The sequence below is a fragment of the Ursus americanus genome, chromosome 9, assembly GCF_024610735.1.
Source record: "Ursus americanus isolate L20-20 chromosome 9, mUrsAme1.1.p, whole genome shotgun sequence".
Taxonomy (NCBI): domain Eukaryota; kingdom Metazoa; phylum Chordata; class Mammalia; order Carnivora; family Ursidae; genus Ursus; species Ursus americanus.
In genome coordinates, this window is record NC_142135.1 from 16,731,171 (window position 1) to 16,748,480 (window position 17,310).

General features: G+C 39.4%; 1 protein-coding gene across 7 annotated transcripts in view; it reads right to left on the reverse strand.

Annotated features, from left to right (window-relative positions):
• Nucleotides 1-17,310, reverse strand: part of TBC1D31 (TBC1 domain family member 31) — a 67,457-nt gene that overhangs the window by 26,129 nt on the left and 24,018 nt on the right. For all 7 annotated transcript variants that reach the window (XM_045805715.2, XM_045805712.2, XM_045805711.2 and 4 more), the window contains 5 exons: nt 15,536-15,736; nt 10,015-10,191; nt 5,099-5,178; nt 4,875-5,021; nt 3,150-3,283 (listed from right to left, as the gene is read on the reverse strand). In XM_045805715.2, coding sequence (XP_045661671.2) covers nt 3,150-3,283; nt 4,875-5,021; nt 5,099-5,178; nt 10,015-10,191; nt 15,536-15,736 — 739 coding nt within the window. The remainder of the gene's footprint in view (nt 1-3,149; nt 3,284-4,874; nt 5,022-5,098; nt 5,179-10,014; nt 10,192-15,535; nt 15,737-17,310) is intronic.

Sequence of the window (17,310 nt, forward strand, 5' to 3'; positions counted from 1 at the left end):
CCAGAACAATAGTGTACTGCAAGCAGCTAACATTTAGTTGGAGCTCAGTGAATGTTTACTGAATAAAACTAGTTTGAGACCCTTGATCAAAATTCACAGCTGCTCATGCTGACCATGATGGATCTTCCAGATTTAAATTTCAGGTTTAGAAGAGAAAATCAATTTCTCAGCACATAATCAGACTCCAGCAATATAACAAGATTTTACTGGAAATAAAAAATAGTTTTGCATGCTTACCTAAATAGCTTTTCTTATGGTAAAATATAATTTGCCATTTTAACCATTTTTAAGCATGCAATTCAGTGCCATTAACTATATGCGCAATGTTGTGCAAACATTACTATTTGCGAAACCCTTTTCCAAACAGAAACTCTGTACCCATTCAGCACTAACCTCCCATTCCCACCTCCTCCAGCTCCTGGTAACCTCTAATCTACTTTCTGCGTCCATAAATTTGCCTATTTGAGATATTTCACATAAATTTGTCCTTCTGTGCCTAGCTTTCAGGATTCATTCCTTTGGATGGCTGAATCACATTCCACTGTATACTATACATACTATATACATAGTTTATCCATTCATCTATTAAAAATGACGATGTTAACATGATGACGATGATACCTGGGCTGTTTCCACCTTGGCTACTGGGAATAACGCTACCATGGACATTCATATACAAGGACCTGTTTGAGTCTCTGTTTTCAGTTCTTTTGGGTATATCCCTAAGAGTGCAATTGCTGGATTATATGGTAATTTTATGTTTAACTTTTTGAGGAACTGCCAATTTTCCACAGTGACCACCATTTTACATTTCCAGCAATGTATAAAGGTTAGAATTTTTCCACATTCTTGCCAACACTAGTTTTTTTCCTGTTTTTAAATTATAGCCATCCTAGAAGGTATAAAGTGTACCTCAGCGTGGTTTTGATTTGCATTCCCCTAATATCTAATGATCTGGAGCATCTTTTCATGTACTCATTAGCCATTTGTGTATTTCCTATGGAGCAAAGTCTTATCAAGGCCTTCGCCTTTATAAATATTGGATTATTTGTCTTTTTGTTGGTGAGTTGCTTCTTTTCCTTTTAAAACTCCAAGTGTTGGGGCGCCTGGGTTGCTCAGCCGTTAAGCATCTGCCTTCAGCTCAGGGCGTGATCCCGGTGTTCTGGGATCGAGCCCCACATCAGGCTCCTCCACTATGAGCCTGCTTCTTCCTCTCCCACTCCCCCTGCTGTGTTCCCTCTCTCGCTGGCTGTCTCTCTCTCTGTCAAATAAACAAATAAAATCTTAAAAAAAATAATAATAAAATAAAAATAAAAAAAAACAAACAAACTCCGAGTGTTATTGCCAGGTTAAACTAGTATAATCCTTTTGAGGAATCAATTGAAATATTAATATTTTATGACCTAATAATACCAATTCTAGGACTTGACCAAGAGAAAATATTATAAATATTTATATGTGAAGATAGTTATAACATTGTTTCTTTAGGTAAAAGTTAAAAGTAACCTAAGTGTCCAACAACAGGTTAAACTAGTACATTCACATTATAGAATATTACAATCATGAGGAGAGAAAAAAAGAATATTACAGTCAATAAAATATTTATAAAGTTTATAAAAAGAGAAATGTTCAAACATTAAATAAAAGGAGTATAATTATAGAAATTTTAAGAACTGCTTAAAAAGTATGGAAAAATTATTTAAAAAACTAATGGTCTAGCAGTTGGAGGACTAAACTATGATACACCTATATGATGAAATACTGTATTACACATTATCAAAGATTATCAATGAGGAGGAGGAACACTGGTGATTTTTCTTTTCTTCTGTATGTTTTCAAACTATATTTCCTCCAATGATTAGGAAAACTTTATCAGAGCAAATACAATGTAACTAAATGAACAAAAAAACATAAAGAGAAATATACTATAATATTCACAATATGTATGCTTGAATCTTTTTATTTCCACTTTTCAAAATTTTACTGTAATTGCAGTTAAGTGCTTATCTCTTGTACAAGAAAAGCTTTTAATTTAAAATACATATAAAATTGGTTATTTTTGTTAAACCAATCTATAACTAGATTCAGTTTATTAACTATTCAACTGACCTGATTATACTAATATGAAAAAAGGACTCACTTTTCAGAGCAGATGGTGTCGATGGCAAGCAGTAACACAAGGGTTCGGAGCATAGGCCAGAGTCTGTCTGGGTTCAAACCCTTGTTCTGCCACCAACCTACCCTTGGGAACTTAAGGTCCGTGTGCCTCAGTTTGCTCAGTTATAAAAAGGAAACAACACCACCTACCTCACAGGACCGTTGTAAGAATTAGATTAGTAAAGGCAAGACATGGAGAATGGTACCTAGTACACAGAAAGCTCTCAGTAAATGTTTGCTCTGGATGCTGAGAATGAGGACAGCAGTCAGCACCCTGAACAACAGGGACTGTGTGCTAAACCCTTTACAAACTGCTACAGTCCTGTGAATAATAACTGACTTTCAGTAAGGGAAGCATCTGCTTCCTTCTTTTTTTTTTTTAAGTAAATCATTCTCTTTTTTTAAAAGAATTTATTTATTTATTTGAGACAGAGAGAGAGACAACACAAGCAGGGGGAGTGGGAGAGGGAGAAGCAGACTCCCTGCTGAGCAGGGAGCCCGATGTGGGGCTTGATTCCAGGACCCTGGGATCATGACCCGAGCTGAAGGCAGAGACACTTAACCAACTGAGCCACCCAGGTGCCCCCACTTTTTCTTTTTTAAAGGATTTTATTTATTTGAGAGAAAGAGCACGCGTGCATGCACAAACGGGGACGGGTGGGGCAGAGGGAGCAGGCGCCCTGCTGAGCTTGGAGCCGGATGCAGGGCTCAATCCCAGGACCCTGAGATCATGACCTTAACCAACTGAGCCACCCAGGTTCCCCTGCTCCCTTCTTACACACAAAATCTAACCTGTAACAGTATCTTCTAAAATGCAAATATACACATTTTTTGTAAATAAAAAGGTTTATGTATAAATGTCTGAACTGTCCATTTTGTGCTCTCTGATTGTTTAACACCAGAACTGTTAAATGTTGCAAAGCTGCAAAAACATCAGAAAAATATACAGGAAATCCACTCTTGGTTTCATTATTTAATACTTATTTACTTACTTATGAGAGTAGCAACAACTTCAAAACAAATGAGTTGGTTGTTCTGGAACAATTTTACAAATGGAAATGCCAAGAGCGGAAGATACGGTGTTTCGCTAAAGATGGCAGACCAGTGAGCTAATGCAGATAGAGTTCTGTGAATCGGGTAAGGAAATAAAGACCAGAGAACAGTTTATTATTAAAATTTGACTAAATAATACATTCACCTGATAAAAAATTTGCTGCGGAAGGTAAATTTGATGAAAATTCTCCCTCCTACCTTTATCATCTATCTTACCTCCCCAGAACCACTGTTAAAAGTATAGATCCTTTTTTTAAAAAAATCACAAAGGCAGGTATAAACATCGTTTTGCACCTTGTATTTTTCACTTAACAGTATCTTGGAAATAGTTCATTAACAGTATATGTGGAGCCTTGATACACAGGACAGTTTTGTATAGATATACCTTAATTTCTTTAACTTGGCCTTACTGGGCATTTAAGTTGTTTCTAATCCTTCATAAATAATGCCATGCTTAATGCTTTATTTACATCATTCTTCATGTTGGAATATAGATTTGGATAAATTCCTAGAAGTGGAATTGCTGAGTCAAAAAACATGCACATTGACTTCAATAGCCAGTGCCAAATTATTCTTTGCAAAAACAGTGTCTATTCACATTCTCATTAGCAAAGTCATGGCCATTTTCTCACGCTGGACCAATGTGCTTTATTATCAAACTTCTTTAGTCTAGGTGAGAAATGGTATTTCAGTGTGGTTTTAAATGTATAGGTGTATACATATTTTCAGTGTGATTTTAATTGGCATTTTTTTATAAGGGGCGTACAGCATTTTTTCATGTTTAAGAACCATATCCCAGCTGTGAACTACACATTCAATCCTTTGTCCATTTTTTATTGGTTGGTCCTTTCCACGCTCATTTACATGAATATTTCATATAGAAACCAGCCTTTTATTTGTCCTATGTTTTGTATATACTTTCTCTGTTTTACATCTGTCTTTGGGGAATGTTTTTACATGTAGAGATTTGTGTTCGTATCAATCTCTTCTGGATATGTCAAGCTTAAAAAAGCCTGCCTTACTCCAGGGCTATAACTCTCCCATATTTACTTCTGATACTTTCAAGGTTTCCTTTTTTTTTTTTACCTTTTGTTTTGAGAGCTTTAGGTTTACAAAAAGTTGCAAAAAAAGTAGAGTTCCTATATACATTTCACTCAAATTACTCTAATGTTAACATCTTGCATGAATATAGTACAATTATCAACACTAAGAAATTAACATCAGTACTGTGCTATTAACTAAATCAGACTTCATTCAGATTTTATCATTTTCTCCATTTTGCTATGTGTCATTTTTTCATTTTGCCAATCTAGGATGCAACACTGCATTTCTTTGCTAAGTCCCCTAGGTTCTTCCAATGTGGGAGCTCCCAGTCTCTTATCTTTTGGACACTGACATTTTTGAGGAATACAAACAGTTATTTTATAGATTGTCCCCCAATGTTTTCTCACAGTTTTAGAGTGAGGTTATAAATTTTTGGCAAGAATACCAAGAAAGTAATGTGCAAGATACTGATGTGTATAATTACTGGTGATTTTAAATTTGACAACTTGGTTAAGGTGGTATCGGCCAAGTTTCTCTACTATAAAATTACTATCTTCTTATTTGTAATTAATAAATATCTCGAGGAAGATGCACATATTGGGGCAATATACCGAACATACCTCTGTAATACTCTGAGTAGTTTCCTGCTTTTGATGGGGTATTTCTTCTGAAGGTTGAGAAATGCCACATGGACACCCTTATCTTCCAGGCTGCTAAATGCAGTATGGTTTTCAGGCAGTTGTAGCAGAGAGCGCCAAATGAACATTCTGAAATAAACATGTAACTTAAACCAAGAAAAATTCAGGGGGGGGATTGATTTAACATGAAAGAATGTAAATTTTACCTGTATTTCGTTGGATATTCACCATAGCCTTTTAATAAGATCTGTAAACGCTTTTTGTTTAATCCATCTGACAACTCATTCTTAAAAAAAAAGAAATAACGTCAGCAAGTGACATAATCACAAAACTGAAAAGGTAATCTAGCCCACAGTGGCTTTCCAGATTTACTTACTTATTTATTTAAAGATTTTATTCATTTATTTATTTATTTGAGAGAGAGAGAGAGAGAGAGAGAGAGAGAACAAGAAGGAGGAGAAGCAGAGAAAGAGGGGGAAAGAATTTCCAGTAGACTCCATGCTGAGCATGGAGCCCGATGTGGGGCTCGAGCTCCTGACCCTGAGATCATGATCTAGGCTGAAACCAAGAGTTGGACTCAACTGACTGAGCCACCCCGGCATCCCATGGCTTTCCAACTTTAGAACATGACACACAGTAAAAAAATATTTTTACAGCATGGGACTCTCTATTCTCTCTCTCTCTCCAGTGCACATGTACACAGCAGATAAAGTTCATGACGTATCACCCTAGATCTGGGTTTCACAAACTTTCTTTTATTTTTTTTTATTATTTTTTTTAAAGATTTATTGATTTATCTATTTGATAGAGATAGAGACAGTCAGCGAGAGAGGGAACACAAGCAGGGGGAGTGGGAGAGGAAGAAGGAGGCTCATAGCGGAGGAGCCTGATGTGGGGCTCGATCCCATAACGCCGGGATCACGCCCTGAGCCAAAGGCAGACGCCTAACCGCTGTGCCACCCAGGCGCCCCTCACAAACTTTCTGTAAAGGGTCAGAGAGTAAATGTTTTAGGTTTTGTGGGCCAAGAGGCAAAATCAAGGATATTATGTAGATACTTAAAATGTAAACATTGATAAATGTGAAACTTATTCTTAGCCCAAGGAGCCAGATGTGGCTGATGGACAGTCACCTGCTAACCCCGGCAGCAAGAGCAATGCATCCTGGAATTTTCTTCCTTCTCTCTCTCCCCACCCTTTTACTTTTTTCCCCCTTCTTACTTTTAGGTCGAATTTTATCTTAATGGAAAAGTACTTTATAGATTTGGGGATGATAAAGCCATTTTCAGAGATGACCTCATTTGATGCTGACAACTCAAACAGATGGGATGTTGTTTTTCCTTTGAGAAAATGGGTACGTCAGAGCTCAGTGACACAAACCTGCTCAGTAAGTCTTGGCTCAAGACCCAAAGGCAGATTTTCTGATTTAGTTCAATGCCCTTTTTACCATAAAAAACAGGTAATAAGAGGGGGTGAAGGGCAAACCCAAGATGATGGTGAATGAAGATCCCCCTTTGAGAGCCATGCGCCAGAGACTGAAGACCAGACTGGAGCAGTACCATCTAGGAAAGAGACACATTCACTCCTGTCATCGGCAAGACACCTGCTGCCACCGGAACCTCTTTGTAAATGATAAAACGCCCAGGTGAGTTTGGCCTGAGTTTTGTCTGTTCTGATCTTGACCACATAGGGATGAAGCTCCTTCTTCCCCTTCCATGTCCTGATGCCAAGATTAGTGGAAGAGAAGCATCTCACCCTGTACAAGTGTTCTACTTCGACCTCCTTAGAGCTGGCTGCGGATTCCCTGACATATTTCTGCAGGATTTCCAAATTTGACTCACACTACAGCACTGCCAGATGCCCTGGCTGGCAGCGGTGCCTCTTTTATTTCCCAGAAGTCAATTGTGATCATGCCCTTAGTTTTCCCAGAAAAGGCTCCTGTACATTCTCAGGAAAGCTGAGGTCAGACCATGTCCAGAGCTGTCACTCGGCTTATTGTCTCGTTAGAACATTCAACGAACAGGAACAATATTGTCCCATCTTTACTCGGCAAGATTTGTTGCTGCTATTTAGCTTTTTAAAACTAACCAATATTTTTGGAGGGGAACTTTGTGGGGGGATGGGGTAACTGGGTGATGAGCAGTAAGGAGGGCACGTGTTGTAATGAGCACTGGGTGCTATATGAAACTGATGAATCACTAAATTCTACCCCTGAAACTAATAATACACTATATATTAACTAAATTGAATTTAAATTTAAAAAAAGAAAAAAAAAGAAAACTAACCAATATGTGGTTTAGGATTACATGTAGAGGTAGTAAAACTAAAGAAAATCAAGGACATAATTAACACAAAAATGAGGACAATAGTTATATCTATGGGATAGGGAGGGAAATGCGGCTGGGGATAAGCACACAGGAGCTTCAAAGCTACTGGTAATACTCAGTTTCTTAATGTGGATATGGGTATGTCCAGAAGAATGCTAGCATGGCAGGTCTGAGAATGCTACTACCTTTAGGAAAGCACACTTGCAAGGTGGGCCCTTGCCTAGAAATCTGGATTTCAGGAAAGGTCCCACTATCCCCAGAACCAGTAAGAGTGGCTCACTGTGCCTAAATTGTTGGTACACTGTGATTTTTGCTGAACACCTGTTTTCCTTGTAGAGTCTGGGATTTTGAAATGTACTAAACAGAGGATGCCTACAGAACCAGCCTCCACTGAAAACTCCGGCCACTGGCTCTCTGGTGAACTTCCCTGGTAGACAACGCTTTACACATTCTTCTTTTGATGTGAGCTTCACAATTTTACAATGCTCAGAGAAAAAAAGAGGTTATTAAAATTAATGTGACAAATGTCACGTGTTGGTGAGAATATGGAGCAACTAGAGCTCTCCAACACCTCTTGGTGGGAATATAAATTGTTTCAATGAACTTCCTGGGAAAGCTGAGAGCTCGCTACAGCGGGACATAAGCATTGCCAACAAGCCGGTAATTCCATTCCGAGATTTATATCCAGCACAAATGTGTCCTACGTTCGCCACCAGAGATGTACAGTACAATGTGCGCAGCAGCACGACTTCTAACAGCAAACAAAAATGCCGACTGACTGCAGAATGGATAAAATTTGGTTTATTTACATGATGGAATTTTATACAGCTACGAGTTGTAAATTATGTTTCTCAAACATAAATCAAACATAATGTTGAAAGAAAAAAGCCAGATGCAGAGGAGTACAAACTGAATGATCCAATTTATATAAGGACAAAAAAGGGTAGAACTAATCTATGTGTTATAAGTCAGGAGAGTAGCCATCCTTGGGGTGGGGGGAAGTGGCTGGAAGGGACCAGGAGAGGCCCTTCGGGGCCGCTGGTAATGGGTCCATTTTTTGATCTGGATGCTAGTCCGTAAAAACGCATTCAGCTGTACATTTACGTGTACTTTTGTGTGTGTGATTAATGTCAATAAAAAGTTTTATAAGTCCTAGAAAATGCTAGCCACTTCTTTAATATTTATATTTACTTTCAATTCCAAAGTAATATATGCTCTTTGCAGAAAATTAGGAAAATACAAAAAATATATATAAAGAAGAAAGTAAAACTGACTGAAAGCTCTTCCCTCAAAGGTTAACTCTATTAGCATCTTGGTTTTTCTTCAAAAATAATACATGGGTACTCCTATCCTTTTTAAATCAAATTGATATCCAAGTATACATTCTTATAGCTTGCTTTTTATATTTAACATACTATAATTATTTCCCTTTCCTCTTAAATATTCTTAGATTTCTAGCCTATAGCTCTATCATAATTTATATGCTTGGTTACCTACCATTGGACATTTTGGTTGTTTCTTAGTTTTTCTTGAATAAATCTCACATACACACACACACACAGACACACACACACACAAAGACATACATACGATAACAGATCATCTCAAACAAGGTAAAAAGGCAACGTGGTACATTCTTTTTTAGAACCACTTGGCTTCTACTATCAAAATTTTTATCCATAGTCTGACTTAAAAATTCTACTTCTCCAGATACATTTGTGCAAATGTTCAACGATAATTGTAGAAGCCTATACACCGCATCACAGATTGTATCAACAGGAGACTCTCCTATCATCTAAATGCCAGCTACGCAGAGTAAATTAAGGCTAAGGAATATCCACAAAGGCAACACAACGCAAATATCTTTTAAATGTTGTAGCACCATGTGCAAAATATAAACAGATATTCAATATGTTAAGTGATAAACGTTATAGAACAGTGCTATACTATGATTCCATTCACGTAAACAAATAAATAGAAAGGTTAAGGCACGTAGCTATACATATGTTTATATATGCACGGAAGACTTCTGAAGGATAGCAACAACTATTAACAATGGTTACCTCCAGGAAGTGTGAAGAAGAGTGGGCTACGGAACAGGAGGAAGAAAGGTATATTTTTATTTTTTCCCTTCATAACCTTCTATACTAGCATTGTCTAACCGATAATGCAAGCCACGAACGTAATTTTAAGTTTTCTAGGAACTACATTAAGAAAGTAAAAAGAAAGAGGTAAAATTAAGTTTAATAATGTTTCACTTAACCCAAGGTAATCAAAATATTATCATTTCAACCTATAATCAACATAAAATTATTAATAAGATATATTTTATATTCCTTTTTAAAAAATTTATTTACTTAAGTAATCTTTACAGCCAACGTGGGGCTCGAATTCATGACCCTGGGTCAAGAGTCGCACGCTCTTCTGACTGAGCCAGCCAGGCGCCCCAAGACATTTTATATTCTTCTGCTTATACGAAGTTTTCAATATGGGATGAGTAGTTCCCATACACAGCACATCTCAGTTCGGACTAGGCACATCTCAGGTACTTATCAGCCACATGTGGCTGGTGGCTAGTGTACTGGACAGTACAATTCTATACTGTTTGACTTTTTTAAAAACCATAAACATGTACTAATTGTATATTTAAAATTTAGAAAGCACATTATAATTTCAGTTAGAACTTTCTTCTCTTCATATCTTTCCTTTAACTTCTAAGAGAGGGAAGAGTGATGATGGTCTAAGGTATGTCCACAGCAGTCATGACAAACAAAAATGTAATTATAATATATTCTTACCTCTTTATTTTCAAAACTACCAGCTAGGTCTTGCTTTAGTATTCTGGTTTGTATTCTGTTTTCCCTTGATTTTGCTGGCCGCTGTACTCTTCCTGTTGTTACTTTCATCTTAAGGTCACCAGAATTCAGTTTACTCTTAGGCAAATCTTCAATCACTTTCACTAAGGGAGGTGGTGGCTAAAAGGGGAAAATAAAGCAGTGGCTATCCTTGGAAAACAGACCTGTTCACATAGGATTTACAAAATTTGTTGTGATCAATTTCATAATGTGCCTTTAACATACATCATTATTCTTCAAGCAAAAAGTGTTAAGTAAAATATCCAAGAGTGTTTCCGTGTTGTCAAATCAAAACAGATTTCTGCCAAATTCCTTTGAAGAACACAATAAAGATACATGATTAACAACAATAGAGAATTTAATTATCCCTTGAAAGCTGGCCTTAAATCATAGGATATCAATCCATTTTTTAAAAAGATTTTATTTATTTATTTGAGAGAGCACGAGAGAGAGAAAGAGAGAGAGAGAGAGAACGAGCATGAGCGGGGGGATGGGAGAAGAGAAGGACAGAGGGAGAGGGAGAAGCAGACTCCCCACTGAGTGCAGAGCCTGATGCGGGGCTCGATCCCAGGACCCTGGGATCATGACCTGAGCCAAAGGCAGACGCTTCACCGACTGAGCCACCCAGGCATCCCCCACCCTTTTTTTTTATACTTGCATGATAAAGTTAGTAGTTTGGTGATAATCTGCAGCAGAGAAGGCTCAGCTGGACATAGAGCCCTCTAGAATAGAGAGAGAAGCACCCTAATATTCTTTGGGCTCAAGTGAATTTCTCTGAGGGAGTTGTCAAATGACATTCCTCTGGAGGCGTGGGACGCCTGCCTCTCTGTCCCTGGCTCCACAGAGAAGGCTGTTAGTCCCCTGCAGCATCTATAGTTTAATGGGCAGTTTGGACAGCACGACTTCGATTCTTAATCCTCATTTTTATGGAAAAATAACAAGAAAATAAAGCCCAACAACCTCGATGGACTTAAGGGAAAATGATTCCCTAACGCATTTTCTCTATGAATAATACCACTTTGAAATCAAAAGATCTTCTTTGTTCAAAGGAAATGAGCAGATAAGGTAACTCAGGCTTCCTGAGTTCTGAATGTTATCAAAGTACAATGACTTTCACAAATCATTTAAATGTTTGAGGCCATTATTGCTAAAAGTTTCCTTAGTAAATAGCCCAGACCCAAATCAAAGACCAGGCGGGTATGTGTGATTTTACAAATTTTTTTCTGGAAGCCGAAGTGCCGATTCCTTTCATATGAAAAGAGAGAAGAACACAGGGAAGACCCTGTATGTCCAAATGAACACATTAGATTCCAGAAAAACACATGTTAGACACAGTACCTTGCATTCACATTGTCATGAAAGCCAGAACAGTGATCTTCCAAGATCATATCTAATGAAAATGAATCACCACTCCTCAGGAAAGCTCTTTGAAAAGGAAACCAAACTTTTTGACCTCCTCCCCTCTCACTCCCAAAAGAAAAAAGCAGAACAAAGCAAACATCTTGACCCTTTTTCATAACATAGACTACTAAAAGACTACTTTGAGGTTTCAAAGATTTTTCTCATGTTATCTTCAGAGGTTTAGGACTCCTGCTTTTGAAACCTGCAGCCTACTGTCTGAGTCCAAAAGTCTTCCCTGGGGCACCTCGGTGGCTCAGTCGGTTACACGGTTGACCTCAGCTCAGGTCATGATCTCAGGGTCCTGGGATTGAGCCCTGCATCAGGCTCCATGCTCAGTGGGGAGTCTGCTTCTGCCTCTCCCTTTGCCCTTTCCCGACCCCCTGCTTGTGCATGCTTGCTCTTTCTCTCAAATAAATAAAATCTTAAAAAAGAAAAAGTCTTCCTTATGGCCAACTGCAGTATGAATACATAACTCTGTAAAATGTATAGAGTAGGTAATGTGATAATATACATGGCATAGATACTAAGTTTTTGTTTTAAAATTATTATAAAAAGGATTTAAACTTGTAACTGTTTCTACAGGTTTTTTAAATAGTGTTTTTCTTAGATACGCTGTCATTTATTCACATGTAGAAAGAACACAAAGATAATGGAAAGTATAACAATAGCTCTGACCAAAAAAAAAAGTATTCAGGCCACCCATTCTATGATTTAATTTTTCAATTCTTTATCTACAAAATGCAATTAAAAATGGTCTGACTTCTGAATATTGCCCATCTTTAATATCCTTGAACTATCGTCTAACCTCAATCCATTCTTCCAAATTTTTATTAAAATTTTTAATCTAGGGACGCCTGGGTGGCTCAGTTGGTTAAGTGTCTGCCCTCAGCCCAAATTCTGGTTCCAGGGTCCTGGAATCGAGCCTCCCCCACTCCCCCTGCATCAGGGTTCCTGCTCAGTGGGGAGCCAGCTTCTCCCTCTCCTTCTCCCTCTGCCTGGTGCTCCCCTCACTTGTGCTCTCTCTCTCTCACTCTCTGTCTCCTTCTCCCTCTCTGTTAAATAAATAAATAAAATCTTTAAAAATTTTTTTATTCTAGTGCCATATTTTTTCTCTTAAACTCCATGTGCCTCCATGAAATACAATCTCCCAAAAGTTAGGGCCTGAGATGTGACCTGCATGGCCATACCTCAGTAGTGTTAAAACTTCAACACAGAAGTAGGAATTTTATTATCACAATACCAGTAATTCTCCAGTGGCCAAAAAGCAGGACTTGGACATGGGTCAGTTCTGTAGAAACTACAGACCTGAGCATTCGTGTAAGCCTACAATAGCCAGAAAGACACCGGTGGTGTTGGGAATGTGTGCAAAAGAAAAAGAAAAAAAGATTATCCTACTTCTGTCATATGCTAGCTTTTCTGGTCAATATGATGCTAATTTGCTTAACAAACAGCAGAGAGGAAGTCACTGACTTACTCTTACTTTGGTTTTTCCCAGGTCTCTCCCCACTCCTATTAATAACATGTACCTAGCTCCTGCAAAATTCAGCCAAGCTGAAAACCCTCATTAAGAGCAAATAATATGTTATTACAATTTTTAAAGTTTATGAGAACAGTAGAGTATAATTCCATATGGTTAAAGAAAATATAAGCACGTGCATACACACACACACAGAGTAGATTCTCACTATTCACAGTAGTTATGTTCTATAAAGAAGCCGCAAGTACTGAGTTAGTGAATACTGAATCACTCACTCCTGTGAGCCAGTGATCACAGCATTTCTGTCAACCAATCAATATGTAACTCTGTTTAGGGTATGTTTGTGTTTAAAGACACTTATTTCATATATATATATATATATATTTTAAAGATTTTATTTATTTATTTGACAGAGACAGCAAGAGAGGGAACACAAGCAGGGGGAGTGGGAGAGGGAGAAGCAGGCTTCCCGCTGAGCAGGGAGCTCGATGCGGGTCTTGATCCCAGGACCCTGAGATTATGACCTGAGCTGAAGGCAGATGCTTAACGACTGAGCCACCCAGGCGCCCCAATTTCATATATATTGTTGATTCACAAACAGTGAATTCATGTCAACAGCACTATAACTTGTGCCTGAACTAAGCTTATGTATCACACCTTCTTGTGCTTAGCACTTCAGCACGGTGTGTAGGGGGTGCATTTTAAAGAGCAAAGTCGGGGCGCCTGGGTGGCTCAGTTGGTTGGGCGTCTGCCCTCAGCTCGGGTCGTGATCTCAGGGTCCTGGGATCAAGTCCCACATGGGGTTCCCTGCTCAGCAGGGAGTCTGCTTCTCCCTCTGCCTCTGCCCCTCCCCCGCTCATGCTCTCTTACTTTCTCTCTCTCATGGTCTCTCTCTCTCAAATAAATCTTTTAAAAAAATTAAAAAAAAAAAAAGAGCAAAATCAGCTTGTGCAAAAAGCACAAACATGAAAAACGTGACACTAAACAGACCATGGAAAGGACACCTGTTTACAGAATGAGTGAGGAAATAAGAAGGCTGAGTGCTGCTGGGTGTGACCTCGGCTGTGGAGCTGCGGGCCGGGAGGCTTGGCTATGCGCTGCTCTGCACATGGGAACACCTGTCACTATGCACTGAGGACTGACCTGGGTCACAAATATATTTCTACCAGTAGGTAAATTCACATTCATAACAATGAGGCGAATCCATAAACAATGAGGACTGACTCTCTACATTTACAAACATAAAAAAAAAAGCCTGGGAAAATAGACACCTCAAAATCACCCGAGAGAGGTGAGACTGAGTGATTCTCATCTCTTTGCTTATCTGTATCTTTTGATTTTTTTTCTGCATCAAGACACTTACTGTCTAATTAAAGAAAAGGAAGGATAAAAGGACAAGAAGGAGCACACACATCACAAACATAGCAAAAAGACTATCATTTTAAGAACAGAACACGGGGCCCTGCTAATGACTAGCTGTGTGATGAGGCTGAGGCACGAGCTTCTTCCTCCATAAAAGGAAATGGTTAGACCAGGTGATCAGCAAAGTCCCTCTCAGGGCCTATAACCTGACTCCAGACCTCGCAAGGCTGCACCCAGGCAATTAGACTCGGCCAACAAGCCGGGGAAATTCTAGATAACCATAAAAGAGAAGTGGCAAGTATATTTTAGGTGAGATGAACACTGGAGCAGATGTAGAAATGAGAATGGGGTCTATGGGGGGACAGTGAGGGAAGTTATAAGTCCGGGGAAGTAGGTTTGACAGGTAGACTAGACAAGATTAGAGAGGACTTGGACAGTCAGGCATTAGTCTGGACTTAAAGCAGGGGGCAAAAGGAAGGAAGCCACTAAAGTAGCACCATTTTAGAAATGAGGATGACAGGATTATTTTAGAAACATGCCATCTACAAGATGGACTGACGGGCAGAGGCAGGCCCCGAGGGCTCTGAGTTTTGGTACATTGGTTTAAATAACTGTGAACTCAAGAGTAGTTACTGAGTACTAATACAGGGATGGCTGAGGTGGAGACGGACAACAGGAAGCATTTATACAGATATTATTTCAAATTTAAAAATTACGACTTAATATTGACTAGATCTAAAGATGCAGAGGAACAGTCCTCGTGCTCTAAGATTTCTAGCCTATAAGATGGGAAGAAAGCCTGAGCCAGAAAAGAAGAGAGTGGGGCTGAAGATCCCTTTTGGGAAGGAGGTCATGAGAGACAGCCGAATGGGACAGGGACCCCACACACTACCTGTGAGGCAGGCAGCACCTTAAGAAAGGAGCACAGCTGAGAACAGTGTGGAGGGGCCTGGCTGGCTCGGTCAGTAGAGCACGTGAATCTTAACTTTGGGGTTGTAAGATCAAGCCCCATGTTGGGTGTGGACATTACTTAAAATCTTAAAAAAAAAAAAGTGTGGAGATGTGGCTTTGAGAGGAAGAGAAAAAACAAACAAAGAAACAAAAACCATACCCAGAAGATGGACAAGGTCCAAGGAATTTAGAAAATCAGAGCATAAAGATTTTATTTCTGATGATACATTTAAATCTTAAAAAGATCTTGATGTTCTTTACTTGATAACATACCTTATTTATTTCCTGTGTTAGAGCTTGAACAGAATATATGTTCAGACTTCCATTCTCCATAATAGATGCAATGTACCGTCCATGTGGGCTAATGACTGATGAGCTAATTCCTTCATCAAGGCTCCCAATTTCAAAGAGAAGTTTACAAGTTTGTATATTGACAAATCTCATTATACCATCTTGACTTAGCACTCCAAGAACCTAAGAGCAGAGAGAAACTATATATGAGTTCCAAAAACACATTTAAAAGTCAAATGTCTCGGACATTAACTAGACTTATTATAGTGATTATTAAACAGTGGGTACGAATATCAAATCATTATGAAGCTAATGTTTTAGGTCAGTTACACCTAAATTTTAAAGTCAACTGTCAAACTACACACACTTACATGTACATATGTGTATGTATCTACATACGGGTTTTGTTTTGGTTTTGAGGGGGGAATAGCTGAAGATTATATTCGCAAAGAGCCATCATACACTTCACAATCCCTAATTACGGCTCCTGTAGATTTGCCCTACTCAGGTCCAGATGAGCCTGGAGCTGACCAGAAGCGGCCAGGTACCAATCCTGGGAGACTTGATGGGGAGATTACGGCAGGGGGCATCTGTACTAATCCCTTCAGAGGGAATACAGACGATTAGACAGTCCTTAACTTTGACCTGCACTCTGGCTGTCAGAGGCAAGGAGTGGGGAGGGTTTGTTTTCCTTCACCACCCCCACAGCTTGATCAGAACCAGCATCTGTCCTGCTGCCCCCACATGAACCTGACTCTCGTCAGTGTAACATTTGGGGAATAGAGGAAAAAAAGTCTGTGGGCTGCAAGGAAGCATAAGAAGGAAACTAGTTTTTAAAGGGGTAAAAACTGGGGCGCCTGGGTGGCTCAGTCAGTTAAACAGCTGCCCTCGGCTCAGGTCATGATCCCAGGTCGTAGGATCGAGCCTGGAGTCAGGCTCCCCGCTCAGTGGGCAGTCTGCTTCTCCCTCGCCCTCTGTCGCTCCCCCTGCTTGTGTTCTCTTTCTCTCTCAAATAAATAAAATCTTTAAAAAAATAAAGTGGGAAAACTTAGTTTTAACTCACATAATCTGAAAAATTAAAAACATGTACTAAAAAAGCCTAAGTAAATACACAACAGACCTCTCTACTTCCTTGTCTCCGCAGCGGTTCCTTCCCCAGCGCTGGGGCTGGTAAGCGGCGCCACCGCTGACTGCACAAGGTGCTACGTGAGAGACGACAGTCGCAAGCAGCTGGAGGCAGTCTGAAGGTGGCCATCTCTTCTGTGGGGTCAGGCTGTCGGAAACCCCCTCATTCACAGTTGATGCAACCTTTCTAGAGGGCAATTTGGCAAGATCCTCAAAATTACAGCCGCACATAATCCTGATTACTACCATTTCAACTCTGCGATTTTATTGTATAGACGGGATGTGTGAAACGGTATGTGCAAAAAGTTATTCAGTGCACTGTTTTTTTTTTTTTTAAAGATTTTATTTATTTATTTGAGAGAGAGAGAGAAAACATGAGCAGGGGGAGGGGGAGAGGGAGAAACAGACTCCCTGCTGAGTGCAGAGCCCAACGCAGGGCTCAATGTGGGGCTCTATCCCAGAACCCCGAGATCACGGCCTGAGCCGAAGGCAGACGCTTAACCGACTGAGCCACCCAGGCGCTCCTTGGTGCAGCATTATTTGTAATAAAGGAGGACTAAAAACAGGCTAAGTGCCCAATAACAAAGCACTGGTTAAAAAACTATGAAATACTATGCAGTGGTAAAAAAAAA